This window comes from Gigantopelta aegis, chromosome 7, assembly GCF_016097555.1.
Source record: "Gigantopelta aegis isolate Gae_Host chromosome 7, Gae_host_genome, whole genome shotgun sequence".
In the NCBI taxonomy this organism is placed as follows: Eukaryota; Metazoa; Mollusca; class Gastropoda; order Neomphalida; family Peltospiridae; genus Gigantopelta; species Gigantopelta aegis.
The window spans coordinates 35,642,374-35,665,906 of NC_054705.1; the positions used below are offsets into that span (position 1 = coordinate 35,642,374).

A 23,533-nucleotide genomic window follows, 5' to 3' on the forward strand; every position below is an offset into this window, starting at 1 on the left:
ATGCCTTCTGAAAAAAACATCTGCAAAACAATATGTGGGACAGACAGACGGTCAGACAGACAGAGATGAAACCTATAGGACCGGAAGAGGACTAATAAAAAACACCATGTTGGCTTAGATTTAACAAGAATAAAGAAAAGACGTCCGGACCAGAACAGCGAAGGAGAAAGATGGAAGCTAGTGGGAATTTCCCTATTAGCTCAGTTGATAGTGCTGGACTCTCACAATGAGGGTCTCTAGTTTGAATACCCTCAGTGGAGGTTGATTTTTCTGTATTTTTTCCATATCGGTCAAACTCAATTGTAACATCGCATATGGTGATTTCGCTCTTTAAACAACCCATTAAATGTAAATGGAAAACAACCCATTAAATGTAAAGGGAAAACAACCCATTAAATGTAAATGTGAAATGTAAATGGAAAACAACCCATTAAATGTAAATGAAAAACAACCCACCAGATCTGTCCCCGAAAGAAGAGTGAGAACCACAAACGGCAAGAGATCACTCACCCTCCCCTCCACACTCAGCTGGAAATGTTTACTGTCCAAACCAAATTGTTAAAAACTACGATAAATTACTCTACCTTTAATTACTGTAATATTTACCCCAAATTTTGTCCAGACACAAGTTGTGAAAAAAACATTACAGTGACACAGATTGCACATATGAGACTGTAACAATGTCGCCAGTATCAAATTCGCTGAGATAGCATAGGGAAAAATACATGCAGTTTCCAGCCGTCTGCCATTTTACTTTTTTATGGAATATTCTTCAAGAGGGGTGAAAGCCTCCAAAGTATGTGACATAACAAAATCAATGATCGCTAGTGGTATCTTCAAACAAACAAATACTTATAAAAAAAAATTAATATGATGTCATCACATTTGCTTTTATACCATAACATGTTATGATTGCAGCCGGCACAAAATTACATGCTTTTTCCCCTTTGCGATCTCAGTGAAGTCGATATAGCTGACATGGTTATCATCTGGTATGTGGAATCTGTGTCATTATAATGGTTTTTTCAAGATTTCTGTCTGGACAAAATGTGGGTAAAATCTAACAAATACTAAAAGTAGATCAATTTATCGTAGTTCTTAACATTTTGGTTCGGACTTTAGGAGCTGCAAACTGATCAACTGCCTTACAATCAAACATTTAATACATTTTATTTGAACTGCAAATCACCTTGATTTTGGTCATGGCTAAGACTTTTATAAAAACCTAAATGAAAATGTTTATAACAAACCCTGTTGGTTGAGTGACTGCGGACAGTAGAAACTGCAGACAAGAGCCACAGAACATCCGTCTCCGATGTCCTTTAGCATGTCTGTCATCACTGGAACAGTTCTGGCATCTGACGGACTCACACTTTCAATCTGTAAACAGTTTAACAATATGTTGTATAAGACAAACAGTTAAAGTTTGTTTTGTTTAATGACACACCTCTTGAATGAATGAATGACACCCCTTGTGCACATTGATTTATTAATCATCGGCTATTGTCAAACGTTTAATTCTGACATATAGTCTCAGAGAGGAAACATGGTAGATTTTTCCATCAGTAACTATGCTCAAGGGATCTTTTATTTGCACCATCCCACAGACAGGATACCACAGACAGGATACCACATACAGGGTTCATACACTTAAAGGAAGTCAAAATTCCAGGGGGTTTCAAGCACTTTCCAGGTCAACTTTACCAAAATTCCAGGACCGTACCGAGTTTCCACAGGTTGTTAAACACGCAAGTGCCAACCATCTTTGTGGGTTTACAATAGATTCATTAACTTGACACGCTCCCTGAACTTGCTAAATACCCAGCGGCAAAAAGTGACAAACTTTCTTTTCCAATATGGCGACGCTGTCGCTTGGATCTCGTGGCCGCGTGATCCTCGCATCGCAAGATAAAAAACAACAACAAACATTCACACGTCAACTGAGCCAGTAAACATCGATTGGCCAGACGATTGGCATTTGATTGTGCCGCGGAAATGAAACAAATAATTTAATTACATGTTAAATAAAGTAAATAAAGCCTCCGTTTTAGGCGTTTATATTTTATTTGACATTAAATTATAATTTTCAAGGGTTTTCCAGACCGCAAGATGATTTTCAAGGGTATTCAAGCACTGGAATACATTAGTTTATTTTTAAGGGTTTTCAAGGGTTTTCCAGGCGCGTACGAACCCTGCACATACCACAGCCTTAGATATACCAGTCGTGGTACACTAGCTGGAATGAGAGAAATAGCCCACTGACAGGGATCGATCCCAAACCGACCGCAGTTCAAGCGAGTGCTTTACCACTAAAAATATCTACAAAATAATTCAATTAGAAATGCATAACTCAGTCTTTACCAGTAAAGGTGAGTGATCACTCTCGTTCCCTTCCACACTTGCCAATGGGCCCACCTACTGGGATCGATCCCAGACTGACCGCGTATCAGACGAGCACTTTTCCACTGGGCTACATCTTGCCCCAATATAGTGTATAAGACAAACAGCTGACAGCTGTAGGAAGGAAATGTTTTATTTAACGACGCACTCAACACATTTTATTTATGGTTATATGGCGTCAGACATATGGTTAAGGACCACACAGATATTGAGAGAGGAAAAGGGCTGTCGCCACTTCATAGGCTACTCTTTTTCGATTAGCAGCAAGGGATCTTTTATACGCACCATCCCACAGACAAGGTAGTACATACCACAGCCTTTGATATGCCAGTAGTGGTGCACTGGCTGGAACAAGAAATAGCCCAATGGGTCAACCAACGAGGATCGATCCCAGACCGACCACGCATTTACCACTGGGCTTTGTGGAGGAAGAAGCAATCTTTGTGTCTCAGACTTTAAGATGGAAGCAAAACGCCACAAATTGAGAAACAGAATTAGTCTCAAAATCAGACTTGTAGTGTAATGTTTTTTAACAGCAATGTGGAAGACGTGAAACAAATGTGTGGATAAAAACATACAATTTATATTATCTTTTTTGAAAAAAAAGAAAATCCTCAATATATATGGGGGATTTTTCATGCCAGTATCGGCTACAACCCAGAGTGAACCCTATCTGTGGGATGGTGCATATAAAAGATCCCTTGCTGCTAATCGAAAAGAGTAGCCCATGAAGTGGCGACAGCGGGTTTTCTCTCTCAATATCGGTATGGTCCTTAACCATGTCTGACGCCAAATAACCATAAATAAAATGTGCTGAGTATGTCGTTAAACAAAACATTTCTTTCTTTCTTTTTTCTTTCCAACCCAGAGTGAGTGCACCACTAGGCTCAATTGGTAGGTGTAAAGCCACATACACCGAGTTTCACCCACTTGACGGGTGCGATTATGGGTGTGTCTCCCGAGTGTATGCAATGCAGGTTACGTGGAGCATGGCCCTGTCAAGTAGTCATATACCGAAATGGAAATACTGCAGCTTCACCATTCATCTCATCATCATCCATGTTTGTAATAGCCAACAAAAAAAATAAAATCTTTGTCTCCGTGTTAAATGTTTGAGGCGGTTTGTTTTGGGTTTTTTGTTTAAAAAAAATAAAATAATAATGAGTTAGATCCCACCCACTTGAAAATGCCTATGCAAAATACCATCTCTCTAACACTAACCCATCTCACTCTTGATTTTTAAAAATATCATACTGACCTGCTGTGATTTCTTCTCCCGTGCCTGGGCAGCCACACAAACTTTGTTCAACCAGAAAACTATCGCATCCTCTGTGCTAGACGGAAGCTCACTGGATGCATTAAATGTTGTAATTCGTCTGCAAGCAAAAACAGCTCTTTGATAATAATCTCATTACTAAAACGAGAATTCCACGGACTTAAACACGGTTCATACACTTGTAGCTTAAACAAATTCCAGGAGACATTTTACCAAAATTCCAGGACCATTACACATGGAATAATTGTGGATCATAATTCAAATAGAATAAAAATAAGTTAAATATTTGTGGGTTCGTTTAAACCTGCAGTGTCAAGTATTTGGAACAGATCATCAAAATTAAATTTCTTACAGTTGCACACCATTCTTTCTTCAACATCCTTTGACCATACGTGTAGTTGCTAATGTAAGTCAAATAAAAATGTATTCTTTTTTTATTTTAACACCAAGTAGCAGTGCGCTATTTCACTGTTTTAATTCAATCTCAAACTACATCTCCATATTTTTACTCAGACATACCTACTCTATTAATTAATTAAATTAGGTCTCAAATATCACATTCCCTATAAGTATATTTAATTTTGAAAAAAAAATTATTTCACTTTTTTTTTTAAAGGGACAGACCCTAGTTTTTAAACACTAAGGCATATTTTTCACAATTAGACCCGTCCATGATCACTGAAGTCAAACATTACTTATATTTTATTGTTTAGATAATCCATTTCCGTACAACCGAAGTGTTTCTGGTCATCCTGCTGTTTCTAATACCACAAAATGCATTTTTCATATTTTTAAAAAAACATGTGCGTCTGAGAAGTAATGATTATGGAATTGCATTTTAGTCTATTTTTAAGGGTATTTCAATGTAACAGACTCTCGTTTCACTCTGTTGTATCCAAATTTGTTACAGGTTTGTAAATTAACCAAACTTAGTGTCCATTTTTGCGGGATGAAACTACGGTTTACGTGAAAAACATGCCTTGGTGTTTAAAACTAGGGTCTATCCCTTTAATAACACTATACAATACAAAATGTGAAACGAACCTGACAGCATGAACTGCTCGCTCCACGGACACGATCTCACTAGCGTACGCCAACATCAGAGAGTCAATCAGGGCAAGGTGGGCGTTCTGTAACACACACACAGTTTAATAGTTCAAAATACTGTAAATGACATGGCAATAAGCACATAAACAGGGAACATGTTGTTTGCAAAATCTTGATTAGCGATACTTCTTGTCAATTGCAAATTTGATTAGCAACTACTGGTTAATATTTCAAAATTGTGTAGTGATCTCTGAAACTTGTGTAGGTAGTACTAAACCAAATAACTTCCGGCTGGGTCAAAGTTCGAGGTGCACCCAACTTTTGATAGAGAAGTGAACACCACAAGTCCTGTGATTGGTTATAAATGTGTGTTGGTTGTAAAAAATAATAGTTTTATCTGGGTAAAAAAAATGTGCAATTTTATTTCATCTAGTTCCAATGTGTCAAGTAGCTTTGTGCTTGAAACATGTATGGGGTACCTGTAAAAAAAAGTACTCGAATTTTGTGCGAAACTAGGGTAGTCATAGACGCTACCCGTTATCTCAGAAACGAGCAGCTTGACCCCCATTTTTTTCTGATTCACTTTAAGTGTAAGGGGTGGTAGTATTTATATCCGTGGCGTTTATGTCGGTTGATACGTTGCAGGTAGTAGTTTTAGCCATATGTTACTATTGTCGTCTATGGGATTTGATTTGGTAGTATACACCCTGTAGCAAATCGCAACACCATCCTGAACATAATATTCCATGATTTAAGATTTATAATTCATGTATGCAGGGTTTCTAGGGCTAGTGAAGTCGGTAATTATCCTAGATATATCAGACAAACAATGATGGAAAAAAATGCATTGTCATTTGCAATCCATTACACATCAGATGCAGGGAAGTGCATCGTAATTCACTACGTAAGTTTCAGAGATCGCTATGCATTTTTGGAACATTAAACAATCTAGGCAGAGTTTCTGTCAGATGGTAAAACGGGTACGGTGCCACATCCAAATATTTTTGCAGATTTGTTTTTAAAAGACTCTTATCATTACTGTATGATTTACTTAACCCTAACCCTAATTTTAACTCATTTTCTTTCTAGGGGAGGCCCACCATACCCCCCCCCCTAATTGACTGTGGTTGCATTCAATTCCATACTGCCATACACAAAAATTTATTTCTGGCAGGAACACTGAATTCTTAGCAGGAAGTATTTCTTCTTTTTTTTTTGGCCTGCTTTTTTTAGAAAAATAATGTTCAGCAGGCCATATTTTAAGTACTTCCTATTTCTGCACTTTTACTCTGGGCAACAGGGATGTAATATTCATTTAAAAACTAAAGCTCAAGTCATCTTTAAAAAGCTGACAACTATGTACAGAGATTTATACAAGTGCTTTGCAATACAAAACAGAGACGCTTTCCCAAAAGCAAGTGGCACTAAAACTTCTGAATCTGATGCAAAGCTTTCATATTTGTGCAATTATGTCTGTTCTTATACATTAATTTAACAATGGTGTACGGCATCCTTCAATTGTCTGAAACCATCCCAGTTATGATTAAATAGTGCAGAATTACCCCATCCAGAAATGGGACCTTGTCCAAAAAGGTCTCTTTTTTAACAACATTGATCAATCAAATCTACTTTATGAGAAATGTTTCATGAGTAAAAAAGAAGAAGCTGAAATCAGATAAAAAGGTGAATCATAAAATTCTTGGTATAATAAATCACGTCATCCGAGTGATGTTAAAATGTATGTTTTAAGAAGACCCTAAACCAAGAAAAGAACACCCACAACTCTGAATGGAGCGGTCTGCATGAGGATGGTCTCAGTAACAGCGGATTCGTCTTTCTCCATGACGTAGATACCTTTCCGAGACAACACCTGGATGATGCTACAGTGACCTGAGAAAATAAATAAGTAAATAAATAATTAAATAAATAATTAAATAAATAAGTATATAAATAAATAAAATAATAAATAAATAAATAAATAAATAAATAAAAATAAATAATAGCAATATAAATAAATAAATAAATAAATAAATAAGTAAAATAAATAAATAAATAAATAAAATAAATAATAGCAATATAAATAAATAAATAAATAAATAAGTAAAATAAATAAATAAATAAATAAAATAAATAAAAATAAATAATAGCAATATAAATAAATAAATAAAAATAAAAAAATAAAAAAAATAAATAAAAATAAATAATAGCAATAAATAAATAAATAAAAAAATAAATAAAAATAAATAAAATAAAATAAAATAAAATAAAATAAAATAAAATAAATTAATAAATACATAATAGCAGCTACCATGCCAGCTAGGTGGGCAGTTATGAATCTGGTAACTTTTACGACCAAAACTAAATTACAATCCAGTCGACACACTTTATAGTTTTTTTTTCAAGCTGTCGTTCACCAAACCAGGGCTAGCTCTGAGTGAACTCAAAGTTTTGCCAAATTATTTATTAAAAACTTCAAAAATGGCAGAAAACCAGTTATTTTATAATAAAATGTAGTAAAGTTATTTTTGCCAAATCAAAATAAAATTTGCCAGTTGTTTGGCGACTGCCAGAGCTAGTCCTGCAAACTGTTAAATATGAATTTAACTCTCACAATTTTTGGAGGCCTGGCTCCGTATTTATAAACATACTTAAGTCAATGTATGATACCTAAATACATACTTAAAGTACATAAATAAGTATCATACATTGACTTAAGTACGTTTATGAATATGGAGCCTGCAGACCAAAATGCAGAGATCAAGTGGTTTACAACCAAAAAAATTCGGGTAATTTTTATTAATGGTGGTCGGATACTTAAGACTTGCCCTCATTAAGAATGTACCGGCCTCGGTGGCGTCGTGGTTAGGCCATCAGTCTATAGGCTGGTAGGTACTGGGTTCGGATCCCAGTCGAGGCATGGGATTTTTAATCCAGATACCGATTCCAAACCCTGAGTGAGTGCTCCACAAGGCTCAATGGGTAGGTGTAAACCACTTGCACCGACCAGTGATCCATAACTGGTTCAACAAAGGCCATGGTTTGTGCTATCCTGCCTGTGGGAAGCGCAAATAAAAGATCCCTTGCTGCAAATCAGAAAGAGTAGCCCATGAAGTGACGACAGCGGGTTTCCTCTCAAAATCTGTGTGGTCCTTAACCATATGTCTGACGCCATATAACCGTAAATAAAATGTATTGAGTGTGTCATTAAATAAAACATTTCTTTCTTTCTTTCATTAAGAATGTATGCAAAGCATCAGTCGAAACCTTATCGTAAATTTGTAAAGGAGAATATGACAATTTTGGGACATAGAGCAGAAACACTATACGGATGATTAAAAATCAGGAAACAGCCGAATGGCCCATCAATGGGGATCGATCTCAGACCGACCGTGCATCAAGCGAGTGCTTTACCAATACGTTAAGTCCCGCACCCTAGCATAATGAGAACGCCTTTAAGTATGTTGGCTGTTAGAAGAAGAAGGAAATGTTTTATTTAATGACGAACTCAACACATTTCATTTACAGTTATATGGCGTCAGACATATGGTTAAGGACCACACAAATATTGAGGGAGGAAACCCGCTATCGCCACTTCATGGGCTACTCTTTTCGATTAGCAACAAGGGATCTTTTATATGCACCATCCCATACACAGGATAGCACATACCACATCCTTTGATATGCCAGTTGTGGTGCACTGGCTGGAATGAGAAATAGCCCAATGGGCCCACCGACGGGCATCGGTCTCAAGACTGACCGTGCATCAAGCCAGTGCTTTACCAATGCGTTACGTCCTGCACCGTCGCATAATGAGAACGCCCCTTTAAGTATGTTGGCTGTTAAACTAACATACATGTGTGAAAATCGCATAATGAGAATGCCCCTTTAAGTACGTTGGCTGTTAGACTAACATACATGTGTGAAAATCGCATAATGAGAATGCCCCTTTAAGTACGTTGGTTGTTAGACTAACATACATGTGTGAAAATCGCATAATGAGAATGCCCCTTTAAGTACGTTGGCTGTTAAACTAACATACATGTGTAAAAATCGCATAATGAGAACGCCCCTTTAAGTACGTTGGCTGTTAGACTAACATACATGTGTAAAAATCGCATAATGAGAACGCCCCTTTAAGTACGTTGGCTGTTAGACTAACATACATGTGTAAAAATTGCATAATGAGAACGCCCCTTTAAGTACGTTGGCTATTAGACTAACATACATGTGTAAAGCGTTTTGACATACCCTGCCACTGCTGTGAGGTCTCGGAGAACATGCTGGCGCACGCCTGACAGTACACATCGCTGGACACCAGGCTGTTGATGAGCTGTGGCTTCACCTGGAATCCGCCCTGCAACAAAACACCACACACTGACACATATACGAGATGAAAGGAATGTGATTAACAACACATCAAACAAAAATTACATTACATACTACGTTTTTTTGCAACAGAGAGCAAAGGAAAGTTAATGAATGGTTGGTTAAAGATACCTCAGTGAATCCTAAAATCTAAAACATCAAATAGTAACTGCTACTCAATTTTCAACTCACCACCAAACTATCACTAATCAAAAATTTTAAAACCCTGTATTTCAAGCAAAATAAATTTGTGCAAATCTGCTTTTAGTTAACTCACAGATATTATGCTAAAAACATCAATGTTAGCAATAGCATCTCTGCAACATACAAGTATCACATATATATAAAGGATTCATCACAAGTATCAACCGAGTCTATGTTAATCGCTATTTGTCGAGGCTCTGCTCTGATATTTTACATATTCTGTTGATCCTATAACACTTCTAAAATAACATTCTAATTAATTTTTTAGTAAATCACAGTACTAAAGTCACCGCCATCAGTAATATGATGTCATCATGATTAGCACAGATTAGTTTGACATCACGCATTTTAAACAAATCTTTGAAAATGTTACCCTCAGGTACACGGGTCTTGTTGGCTTATAAGCAAATGACCTATCCACAGCAACACATTACCTAGAGACCTTGCAAATTTGCATACCATTATTAACCTGGTTAATAAAGTAAATTATCACATGGGTTTATGACATGGATATAATGGGTAAGTTATAGGATATATATATATGTATATGTATATGTATATGTATATGTATATGTATATGTATATCGGCCACCACTGAAAAATTGACAAATTTCTCTATACTCACATCTGAATTTTCATAGAAAGGATCTTTAAATTCAGGCGGAACGATTTCTCTGTATGCTTTCTGTAGGATCCAAGCCAACGATGATTTTAGTTTTGCCTGTAACAACAAAAGTAAGATCACTGTAAACAAAATACAATTGACAAATTTAGTAATGTTAGCAAAACATTTGGTCCAGTCAACCCCTGCAATTACAAAAATGACAACCAGCCTCGGTGGTGTTGTGGTTAAGCCATCGGACATAAGGCTGGTAGGTACAGGGTTCACAGCCCGGTACCGGCTCCCACCTAGAGCGAGTTTTAATGACTCACTGGGTAGGTGTAAGACCACTACATCCTTGTTTCTCTCACTAACCACTAACAACTAGATGTAACTCACTGTCCTGGACAGACAGTCCAGATAGCTGATGTGTGCCTAGGACAGTGTGCTTGAACCTTAATTGGATATAAGCACGAAAATAAGCAAAAGAAACAAACAAACAAAATGTCCACGGCAAAAAAAAAACATGCCTTGAATTTTTTTTTCAAATATACAATGTACATGTAGTCCACAGTTTAGATTTTTTTTTTTTTTATGATTTTTTTAAAACAAGCATTCTGAGAAGTAATGTTAAAGCTATACATGTCCCCTACAGTGCCTAACAAATTTTCATATCTCCTAAGTTCAAGGGCCATAACTATGGAAAATGGGTAAATTGCCATGAAACTGTAACACGATCTGTAACAGTACATGATAAAGCTATATACATGTATACAAAATATCTTGATTCATTGCGAGAAAAAGTCTGGATTTTTTTTTTTTTTCGTATCGCCTACGTTCAAGGGCCATAACTATTAAAAATGGGTAAAATGCAATGAAAGTTAAGCTTGATCTGTAACAGTACATAATAAAGCTACATGTATCCAGAAAATTTCATCTCAATATATCAAAGGATTGAGAAAAAACAACAACCTTCAACTAGATCTGTAAAGCTACTCCGTTAAAAAGAGTAAATCGCCATGAACATCAAACTTGATCTGTAACAGTACGTGATAAACCCATACACAAAATTTCAACCCAATATCTAAAGGTCTTCTGAAAAAAAGTCTGGAGAATTTTTTTTCATATATCCTAAGTTCAAGGGCCATAAATCCGTCAAAAATGGGTAAATCGACATGAAAGTCAAACTTCATCTGTAACAGTACATGATGAAGCTATACACACAATTTTAGAAGAAAAAGAAAAGAAAGAAGTGTTTTATTTAACGACGCACTCAACACATTTTATTTACGGTTATATGGCGTCAGACATAAGGTTAAGGACCACACAGATTTTGAGAGGAAACCCGCTGTCGCCACTACATGGGCTACTCTTCCGATTGGCAGCAAGGGATCTTTTATTTGCGCTTCCACAATTTTAGCTCAATATCACAAGGCTTTCAGTTCTGAAAAAAACTATCTGGAAAACATGTGGCACAGATGGATGGACGGACGGACGGATGGACCGACAGACAAAAGGACATGGAACCTATAGCTCCCTCCTGTTGGTCCGGTAGGGGACTAATAAATGAAGACGCAAGTAAGAAAGGGGATTTTGGGGGTTTGATAAATAATAATAAAATGGTACATTTTTTTTTACAAGGAACACGGTAAACCATCTCTTAGTCCGCCTTCTTCAGCCACACATCTTTAATATGTGTGTCAACAAATCCTGTATCAAATGTTTAAAATACCTTCACACACCTCACACAGGTGCAAACATACGTGATGTAAATCACCAAGTGTTTTACACTCCACACAGTAAATATATAGATAGATTTGTACACATGGGATCTTCAAAACATACATTTGTACAGGCACTTGGGTTCACTTTATACAGGTACAAAATAGCTAATGTACGTGAAGCATGTATTTAATTGGTGTAGGTGTGACAAAGCAATTAAGTTAAAGAGACGTACAAGTATGTTACAGAGCTCTGTATGTACCTGTGTGCACCTGTAATTAAGTGTTAATTTTTTTTTAACAAATATTACCCATATAAATTTTATAGTGTCTGATACTTAAAATTAACGTGTCCACATTTGTTCGTACAATATGTACTATACATGTATTATGTACATTATAAAAGTGAAAAATAACACTTTGGTTTCATATCACATTATCAGTTACTTCAAATGTACGTAACATGTACATGAAAAATTAACTCACTGACATCTGTACGGCTGAATAGATACAGTACATACATGTAGATAAGTAACAAGTCCTCAGAATTTGCAATCAACAATCAGAAGCGTCACCACAAAAGCAGTTTACCATAATTTAATGTATATAATAGCCCACGGGTTATACGTTTTAAAACATTGAAAATTTTCCCCTGCGGTTTATCTGCTGCTGCGGGTTAAATACGATCTTTTTTTTTTTTTACTCAATAACCATTTATTGCCAAATGTGGTGCGTAGACAAAATAAAAAACAAAAGCATGGTATGTAGTATCAAATCGTCTCGCTCGTTTTCTTCACCAGGCGTTAACCGCTCAAGGTAATGTGGGCTTATTTGTCAGAGCGGTCTATCTGATAGTATTTTTTTTTTTTTACACAATAACCATTTATTACATAATGCAGCTTATCCGGTGCAGCGGGCTATACACATAACATTACAGTACTTTTGTATTGTCTGTACTAAATTGTTGTTGCAAAGTAAAGTGAATTTACTGTGCTGTGTACCCAATGGCTAGCTCTGCCACTCGCCAAATTGGCCAATTGCAAATTTCAGGAACAATTAGCAAATTTTATTTTGATATGGTGAAAACATTGCATGTATTCTGTTGAAAAATGACAGTGGATTTTGCATATTTAAAGACAATTTAGCGAATTGTTTTGCTAAGCCAGAGCTAGCCCTGTATTTACCGAGTACAAATTCAGCTAATATCTGATGTGCATTTTAAGGGTTAGAAACTAACACATGTTCATATATATATATGTAACGGGGTTTTTTTTTTTCCACCCACAGCTCCTTACACTGTGGTTTTACATAAAATATATAAATAATATTTTCATATGCTTACCATTTGTGACACCCAATAGCCGATGTGTATTTTTGTGTTGGGGTGTCATTAAACATTCATTTATTCATTCATTCATTCCTAAGACTACATGTATGTGTAAATCAATGTGCTCTAGTGGTGTTGTTAAAACAAACTTTAAATAGGACTGTACTGTTACAGTATATCTACATCTACAGTACTTAGTTCTACAATTCCACTAGTCCTCGGACCTGGCTAGTGAATTTATGGTCCAGGCTAGTGCAAACTATCAACTAGTGTACATGTTGTATATTACTATAATACAATGTGACACTAGTCAAAGCTTCTGTGAGGGCTAGTGACTTTCTCAAACATTTGTCAAACACTGGTTGATACATATTACATTTGCACTGTAGCTTAGCATTACTTATAGAATCAACCGTTTCTGTGAGAACAGACAAGATGTTAGTATAAATTAATGTGCTCTAGTGGTGTTGTTAATACAAACTTTAAATATGACTGTACAGCAGTTACAGTTACAGGTACATACATTACGTTAAATACATTTGCACTCAGCACTGTAACTGTGCCTTACTTACAGAATCAACGGTTTCCGTGAGAACCGACAGACCAGAGTCTGCCGCTTCTAGAGAGTCATCAGAGAAGTGTTCTTCATCACTATAAGCATCATCAACACACCCATGGTCCTCATCAACACACCCATGGTCCTCATCAATGTACGTGTGTGTATTATCACCATACTTGTGGTCCTTATCAACACACATGTGGTCCTCATCAATGTACATGTGTGTATTATCACCATACTTGAAGTTGTGATCCTCATCAATGTACATGTGCTTATTTTCACCACATCCGTGGTCCTCATCTTTATTAGCATCATCAACACAATTATGGTCCTCATCAATGTACATGCACTTATTATCACCACACTTGTGGTCCTCATCACTGTAAGCATCATCAACACACTCATGGTCCTCATCAATGTACATGTGTGTATTATCACCACACTTGTGGTCCTCATCAACATCAGACATTCTAGTCCTTCACATTAAACACACCTCAATTTTATCAATCTGAGAACTGATGCTCAGTAAAATATAATTTTGTCAAATCGGATCCCGTCGTCCAATTTCTGAATGTAAAACATACTTTAGAAGGTTAATCAAAATAAATCGGCAACCGGAGAATATGATCAGCCTAAATGTTCCATGCCAAGATTATTTGTATGTTGCTGTTTAATCACACTGTCTACAGAAATGGTAACATTTTGGCTTTGTTTACATACCAATGTTTGAGCGAGCACAGAGATCAACAAATGAAAGTAGATATCGATGTATTTTTGGCAATTTATTTGATGTTTCCAGAAGAAGAAAAATGTCTTAACAATTTCAGGGCTTATATGACCCAATTTAGGGGTTTTTGTGAGCTTGCCCATAAAATATAGCGCTTTTCAGAGCAACCCTTCAAATTTAGGGCCTTTTCAAGCGTATGTGAACCTTGACAATGTACTTCAAAACATAATGGACACCTTGCTATTAACATTCCATCAACCAAAAAACTTATTTATTTTCATTCTTTATATTATATTTTATTTACGATATACATTATACAACAACAAACTGACTTCTTTTTAAAAGAAGCAACAAATCTAAGAAAATACCCACATCCACCTTCCTGCACATACACATAAATTATTAGTATTTGTATTTGCTTTAACAAAATATAAACAACTTGATTACAGAACTTTGTAAGATACATACAGGTACATACATTTAAATATGCATGTACACTATACAAGCAACTGACATGGAAGGTAGCAACCTACACATTGGAAAAGAAAAACATGAAACACCGTAATCCCTTAATCTACTTTCAAGTTTTAAAAGAAACTCCACACAGCTTTGATTTGAAACCACAATCTTGCACATTTAAACCCTCACAGAGAATCAGTGTTACATTAATTCCTAATCCTTTTAAAATCCTTCTCCTCATTTGAAGCCGAATAAGAAGCACACACATGCACACAGTAACACATCCACAACCTGTTTACTTGTAAAAGCCACATGGAAACTAAAAAAAAAAACCCGGGGCAGTTAGTCTCTGGCCGGCCGCCGATACAAAAACATATTCACCTGTGGTAAATTATCTTCTTAAGCCGGATGGTGACACATACAAAAAGATCAAAACTATTTCACAGTTGACGACACACCATCATTTCCTTGAAGAGGAGATATATAAAGACCACATCGCGTTATCAAGAAAGCTGCCTTTTGTTAATTGTGTTCCTGTTATGAAAGCAGCGACCTCAGGTAACAATAAGTATATAGATATACACAGGTAGCTACTGTGTGACTCACTTAAAGGTAACTTTATAATAAAGTTAAAAGCAGATCAAAATTTTGTTGTTGCAAAGTTGTAGTTCAGTGATAGAAGACATTAATACATATATATGTATGTTTTCTTTTCCAATAACAGCTGTTCCAATTTTATAAGCCTTATTGAAAAAGCTGTATTTACATCAAAATTAAAAATGACTGTGAATTAACTCCCTTTACTTGTGACAATTTTAGAGTTAGCTTGTTTTAACGACACCACTAGAGCAATTGATTTATTAATTCATCGGTTATTGGATGTCAAACATTTGGTCATTTTGACATAAAGTCTTAGAGAGGAAACCCGCTAAATGTTTCCATTGGTAGCAAGGGATCTTTTATATGCACCATTTCACAGACAGGATAGCACATACCACTGCTTTTGATATACCAGTCGTAGTGCATTGGCTGGAACAAGAAATAACCTCTCTAAGACTACATGTATGTATATGTAAAAATTACCAAATGTTTGACATCCAATACAAGCGAAGCGCCTTGTCGTAAATTAGAGCATTTGTTTACACTGTGCACAATAGAGAAGTTGGACCTGAGCTGACGTCACTTTGCCCCAAGCTATACCACCGGACGTCATAAAAACAAAACAAACTGGCTGCCCCCAGTTAGCAGGAATAATCACGGTTTTTTATTAATTCTCAAATTACGCGTGTTTCATTTGTTAAAGTGTCAGTATGTGTTGGTGGTCCGGGTATGCATCTTTCCAACACATAAGGCTCTTGCTGGAGTTTAGTCTACCGTTAATAAATCAATGTGCTCTAGTGGTGTCATTAAACAAACCAAACAAACATAAGGAAATATTTTATTTAACGACGCACTCAACACATTTTATTTATGGTTATATGGCATCAAACATATGGTTAAGAACCACACAGATATTGAGTGAGGAAACCTGCTGTCGCCACTTCATGGGCTACTCTTTTCAATTAGCAGCAAGGGATCTTTTATATGCACCATCCCATAGACAGGATAGTACATGCCATGACCTTTGATGTACCAGTCGTGGTGCACTGGCTGGATCGAGAAATAGCCCAATGGGCCCACCGGCGGGGATCAATCCTAAACTGACCGTGCATCAAGCGAGCGCTGTACCACTGGGCTACTTCTCACCCAAAAAACAAACATACACATGGAACTGTACATGTGTACATATATATGTATGTGAATATCATTGATTTAAAACTACAATATAACATAGGCTGCAGGAACATGATATAAGCATGAATACTTAGCACTGATTATGTTTTGTACAATGAATGTTAGCAGCTAGGTGAATTTTCAAGGGAAAATAGTATCAAAAGGTCTTTTTAGTTTGTCAAATAAATAAACTATTAAACATGGGATTGGTTTTATGACAGCCCCGATTAATCTATACTGGATGACATACCATGTCAAATTCTTTATTTAAGCACAATAATGGCATCCAGTATTATATAGAGCCATGATATACATAATTTATGCCACGCGTCAACAAGAAACCAACTTGCAACAAAGACCGTTGTCACCGTTTGCATCAAGCATTGCGATATCTTATACCAAACACTAAACACATGAATATGTTTAATACTAGTAACATATGGGACTTATTACATACTTGTGCGTATGCTAGTGCACAATATGTAGATTTGTGTATATATTCTGACTGTAAATCAGGAAATGTTAGCAAGCAAGACCATACCAGGCCATACAAGACACTAATATTGTCATGACGCTAAATTTAAAGATACATAGCTGACTAAACACTTGTGAGACTGTTTTGTCGATGATTAACCTAATATACAATAATGGTTGCATGCTGTTGGTTGGTTGGATGGTTGGATGGATGGATGGACGGACAGACTGTTTTGTCGATGATTAGCTCAATACACAACAATGGATGCATGCTGTTGGTTGGTTGGTTGGTTGGATAGATAGATGGAGAGACGGACAAATGGATGGATAGACAAATTGATGATGGATTAATAAGGTGCTGGATGGATGGATGGATGGATGGATGGATGGATGGGTTTTGGATGGACTGATAGATGGATGGATGAATGGATGGATGGGTTTTGGATGGATGGGTTTTGGATGGATGGATGGATGGATGGATGGATGGATGGACGGATGATTGAATGAGTGTTGGGTGGATGGATGGATGGATGGATGGATGGATGGATGGATGAATGGATGAATGGATGAATGGATGGATGGGTTTTGGATGGATGAATGGATGGATGGATGGATGATGAATGGATGGATGATAAATGGATCGATGGATGGATGGGTGGGTTTTGGATGGATGTATGGATGAATGGATGAATTGATGGATGATAAATGGATGGATGGATGGATGGATGGATAGATGGATAGGTTTTGGATGGATGGATGGATGGATAGATAGATTTTGGATGGATGGGTTCCTGAATGGATGGATACATGTACACATTTTCATCTAGTAATATATTGTCTTATTGTTTATCTCCCATCTCTTTCACCAACTCTATTCACCAAGCCAGAGTACACAATGATACATAATTAACATCTCTTCGAGTCGGTGAACGGGTCTCCACAATTCACATCACTGTCACAATACAACAATGTTTGACAACACGGGTCACGGTTGGTATATGGAGGACAGGATCACACAGTGACCCGTTGTCTGAAACTACAAACTGTGCACCAGTCGAGTCAAGTCGAAGCACGGGAGAATATCCCTGGACAATATGGGTGATGGTAGAGATTGGGTTCACAATGGCCACAGTTTGCATACAGTTTCATCCATGTGTGTACTGTCTAACATCCCCTACCTGAACAAACAGGAGTGGTCAGTTTACAGGTACCCGATACATATCTATGATAATAAACAAGGGACATAAATTTGATAACAACTCGTACCGTGTTTGTTATTTTATTTATTACCTCTCCAAGTCAGCTAAAAAAAAATTCTCTAAAAACATATTCTTTCCTTCTTTTTATTATTCCTAACCCCTTATTTACAATTAAACAGCCTATTTCAAGGGTAAACAAGGGTTGTGTACATAAAACTAATAAAGTAACACAATATAATTTAGAGTAGGGGCATTTTCAAACCTTTTTTTTTTTTTTTATATCCATACCAGTTATGGAAGTACATATAGACACAATAAACCACTGTTCTAAATTTTTTTATAACTTTGCATTTTATTCAGAGATAATTTTCAAAACCCAAAGTTCTATTCATTCTGTTCAAAATATGTATAATGAATTGTATTAAAATAGCATATTATTATAAATTTAATACTGGAAACAAGAGGCATAAGAAGGAAGAAAATGTTTTTATTTAACGATGCACTCAACACATTTTATTTATGGTCATATGGCTAAGGACCACACATATATTGAGAGAGGAAACCCACTGTCGCCACTTCATGGGCTACTCTTTTCTATTAGCAGCAAGGGATCTTTTATATGCACCATCCCACAGACAGGATAGTACATACTGCAGCCTTTGTTAATCAGTTGTGGAGCACTGGCTGGAACGAGAAATAGCCCAATGGGTCCACCGACGGGAATCGATCCTAGACCGACCGCACATTAAGCTAACGCTTTACCACTATATGATGTCATTTTTCATGTTTACCTAACTGTGATGTCATCATGTTGTCATATGTAATACCAATAAGGTTATCAAATTGTCCAATAACAAATAAACAATATATCTACATCACCCCAATACATGATAATTTCTCAGTGAAAATATTTTCAGTTATTTGGAACTTTGGTTTTGAGTACCTGATGGAGTGATAAATCATAATTCATGTACAGTCCATGTACATGTGTATGTACAGTTTGTTTGTTTTGTTTAACAACACCACTAGAGCACTGATTACCGTAATTAATCATCGGCTACTGGATGTCAAACATTTGGTCATTATGACACATAGTTATAAGAGGAAACCCGCTACAGTTTTCTTAATGAAGCAAGGGATCTTTTATATGCACTCTCCCACAGACAGGAAAGCACATACCACGACCTTGGACCAGTTGTGGTGCACTGGTTGGAACGATAAAAAGCCCAATCAGCTGAATGGATCCACTGAGGTAGTTCGATTCTGTGACGCAACCACCTCGAGCGAGCACTCTACCGACTGAGCTAAATTCAGTCCCTATGTATGTATGTATAGTCAAACATTTCCAAATTGAAAATGGTGTTCAGTTTATACACACACACTATATATATATATATATATATATATATATATATATATATATATATGTATATGTTACAGTCAATGTGTAAAACCAGGCAATCTATAGAATGCCTGAAAATCTGTATATTGCCTAAATATTTCAGGCAATATACACATTGCCCGACTTTTCAAGGTAATTTCTAGACACATTGGCTGAAATGAAAGATCCACCATTCACTGCCAGCAATTGTTGTAAAGGTAAACACACCTAGTGACAAAATGCAATATTAGTTAAAATTATGTAATTTATTTCAAATAAAAATCTCCACAAAGACATTCTCCAAAAACAAAACACTGACAAAAAGCTTGACATCAAAGTAATTAAGATTCAAAATATTGCTTTTAATCTCATACTGTCTTATTAAACCTGTTAATTCTATACGTTGAAAGAATAATCATAACGGTTAATTACCTTAAAATAGATTGTTTTTTTCAATGGATTAGAAGTCCGTTGAACATGCATTCATGATAACTTTTGATGTTAACCTGTCTTAATCTATTAATTCTATACTTTGAAAGAATAATCGTTTAATATGGTATATGAATGTTTTTGCAACGGATTAGAAGCCAGGGTAAAGGTGTTTCTCCATAAATACAGTATGGATAGGCAGGCATATCACTGCTCAGCAATGGCAGAGTTAATGGATGTTCGTTTTAAGGAATTACTTCTAGGAAAGAAGGCCAGTGATACAAAGTCAGTGCTTATGCTGAAAGAGGAATATTTCCAAATGATGGATCAGTTGAAGGAAGCTTGTTCGGTCAAATTAAAAACTGCTAGACAATACTACATTCTAGGACGGTACGAAATACTCCAGTGTGGTGATGTGGAGAAGTTAATTCGCAAGCATGCCAACTTGGCAGAGGAACCAATATACTAAGTGAACATTGATGAAATGTATGACATCATTAAGCGTGCTCACATTTCAACTGGGCATGGTGGTCGCGACAAAATGGTTAAGTTTTTGTCTAGATATGCAAACATTATGAGGGAAAGCACTGAACTCTTCAAATCTCTTTGCATTGAGTGCCAAAAGAAACGAAAACGTGCTACGACAAAAGGGATTACCGTGAGACCAATATTATCAAAGGATTTTTGATCACGAGGGAAAGTGGATCTAATTGATATGCAATCCATGACAAAGGCACCACACAAGTGGATCATGGTCTATCAAGACCATTTGACAAAATACTGTGTCCTGCGCACACTAACATCTAAACGTGCAGTAGAAGTAGCCTTTCAGTTGATGGACATATTTCTGCTCCTCGGTGCCTCTCAGATTCTACAGAGTGATAATGGCAGCAAGTTTACAGCATCTGTCATCACAGAACCTTGAGTTCTGTGGCCCGATCTCCTCATGGTTCATGGCAAGCCTCGGCACCCTCAGAGTCAAGGATCCGCTGAACGGCTGAACTGTGATGTGAAAGATATGTTGATTGCATGGCTCGGTGATAATTCAACAGACTGGCCTATGGGATTGTGATTTGTTCAATTCCAGAAAAACGGCAGTTATCATTCTGGCATCAAGCAGACACCATAGAAGGCCTTTTTCAGTACTGATGCACGAATTGGATTGCGTACCTCTGTCTTACCAACTGACATTCTGGAACGCATGGTGTCTGTGAAGAGGATCTCATTGCAGCATATGCTACAACAGACAGTTCATCAAACATGGATGCTGCAGAATCTGATGGATCTGAGCAGGACAGTCAACGTCACCAATGATGTTCCCGAATCCTTGTCAGGTATGTTCACACTGTTCGTCACTATATGGCACACTGTGTATGTTATCACCGTATAGTATTACTTTCAAATAAACCACTTTAAAATTAATTTTACTCTGTACTTTGTGCATATTATTACTTTTTCATACACAACAAAAATAGTTCACCACTATGCCACAATTAGTACTATTAATAATATGTTAATATAACAGGTTTTTTGGGTTAATGTATTTATCTCAAATCTGTAGCAAAAATATTCAAATTGTTTTAATGATGTATGTGATGTACGTTTTAATGTATTTATCTCAAATCCGTAGCAAAAATATTCAAATTGTTTTAATGATGTATATATGTGATGTATGTTTTAATGTATTTATCTCAAATCTGTAGCAAAAATATTCAAATTGTTTTAATGATGTGCATCTTGTGATTAATTATCAATTATGTGTTTAGATTTTTACTTGTTTTAAAGTGCTGTTCCAGATGTATGATGTATTGAGCTATATCAATCAAGATATTATTTAATATGATTAGAAAATTAAAAAAAAAAATGTAAAAAAATTATATACCGGTATATTTTCCATTTAAAAATATTCCCCTGAAAAACAGAACCAGCTGAATTCGTTTCGGGAATTTCCGTAAGATTTGATCCGTGACGTCACGAAGGGAACTCCTTTCGCTAGTCAGCGCCATTGTTCATTGCTTTTTTTGTGTTTATTATGGTTAAACGGCGTGTTCTTGGCGGCCGTAGCAATACAAAAGCCGATAAATTTAGTTTTCACACATTTCCTAGTAATGTTGCTGTGAGAAAGCTGTGTGTGAATTTGATTAAAACAACGTGGAAATACTGGACAGGAAGAAAATGCCGGAAACTGTTGCGATAGCAGACATTTTAGTTTCGATTCGTCCGAACTGGCTTGTCGTCTTAAGCGAGATATGGGAATATCATGTGTTATGGCTTTTAAAAAAAGATGCTGTACCAACAGTTTTTCTGCGACACAAAACAAATGACAAGAAGCCGACGCCATCCACACCGAAACGACCTTGGGGTGTATATCGTCAATTTCCCAAATTGCGTTATGCTTTCAACTCCGGTCAGTTTGTTTTCTCATGCACGGTTCGTGCAATTATCGAGATCCGATTTATTGTCGTTTGCATCTCGTTCATTTGTGAGATTTTTCTTTACAGTTCGAGAACATTAAAACAATAAAGTACAGACAAGTAAGTATCTATAGCGTAGTCCGTCCCATCCTACAAAAATGTAGGGTTTTTTTTGTAAAAAAGCAAAAAAAAATTGGCTAGTTTTGTATGCATCTTAGAAAACAATCGGCTCAGAAATAAATGACTTGTAAATTCCATAGTATGAAAAAAGGCGTTCCCTGTAAAACAGACTATAAATACATTAAATTAATTTTACTTTAGTACCTTCCCACAGAGAAAACCTTTTTCATACTATGGAATGTGCTATAAGTTATTTATTTCTGAGCAGACTGTTTTCACAACTGCACACAAAAAAATAGTATTGTTTTCTTATTTCCAAAACACTTTTACTTCTGGGTTTTTTTTTTTTACGTCAAACTAAACTGAAATTATTCACACAAAAAAACATCTTCATAGATGACGGACGGACTAAAAGTCATTTTTGTTTATTTCTTAAAATTAAAATAAGTTATTTATTTCTGAGCAGACTGTTTTCACAACTGCACACAAAAAAATAGTATTGTTTTGTTATTTCCAAAACACTTTTACTTTTTTTTTTTACGTCAAACTAAACTGAAATTATTCACACAAAAAAAAACATCTTCATAGAGGGATGGGATGGACTAAAAGTCGTTTTTGTTTATTTCTTAAAATTACCGATATCGGGTCCACTTGACTCGCAGAATTCAAGAGTTATTTATCGTCTTTTCTACTACATCATAAGTATTAGAACATACAGTGTAGCAAAATAATTCACACGAAAAGCTAAAGAACAAAACAAGAATAAAAGTTGTAAATTAGTGGTAAGCTGTCTCCACGACCATTTTCATCGTCATCTGTCAGGCGGTGGTTCATCGGAAAATGTTCCAGGTTCAAACTGATAAGGCATTATTTGTTGTGTTGCACAAATATTAGTCCAGTCGTCATTACTACACTATTCATCATCGAAAGAAAAATCACATGATTAATGAGCTTGGCAGTCGCTGTCGGTCCCACTTTCGCTTGCGCTGGAAGTCATCTCGTGGTAGGTTTCTGTGAAGCGCGTTCCCTTCGTGACGTCACGGCTATTTACAGGCAA

At 36.2% G+C, this 23,533-nt stretch overlaps 1 protein-coding gene across 5 annotated transcripts in view; it reads right to left on the bottom strand.

Annotated features, from left to right (window-relative positions):
- The window catches only part of LOC121376990 (calmodulin-regulated spectrin-associated protein 1-B-like), a 70,793-nt gene that overhangs the window by 38,744 nt on the left and 8,516 nt on the right, over positions 1-23,533 (bottom strand). For all 5 annotated transcript variants that reach the window (XM_041504816.1, XM_041504819.1, XM_041504818.1 and 2 more), the window contains exons 2-7: positions 9,918-10,013; positions 8,972-9,077; positions 6,504-6,613; positions 4,721-4,806; positions 3,659-3,776; positions 1,251-1,380 (exon numbers count right to left, since the gene is read on the bottom strand). In XM_041504816.1, the coding sequence (XP_041360750.1) occupies positions 1,251-1,380; positions 3,659-3,776; positions 4,721-4,806; positions 6,504-6,613; positions 8,972-9,077; positions 9,918-10,013 (646 nt within the window). The remainder of the gene's footprint in view (positions 1-1,250; positions 1,381-3,658; positions 3,777-4,720; positions 4,807-6,503; positions 6,614-8,971; positions 9,078-9,917; positions 10,014-23,533) is intronic.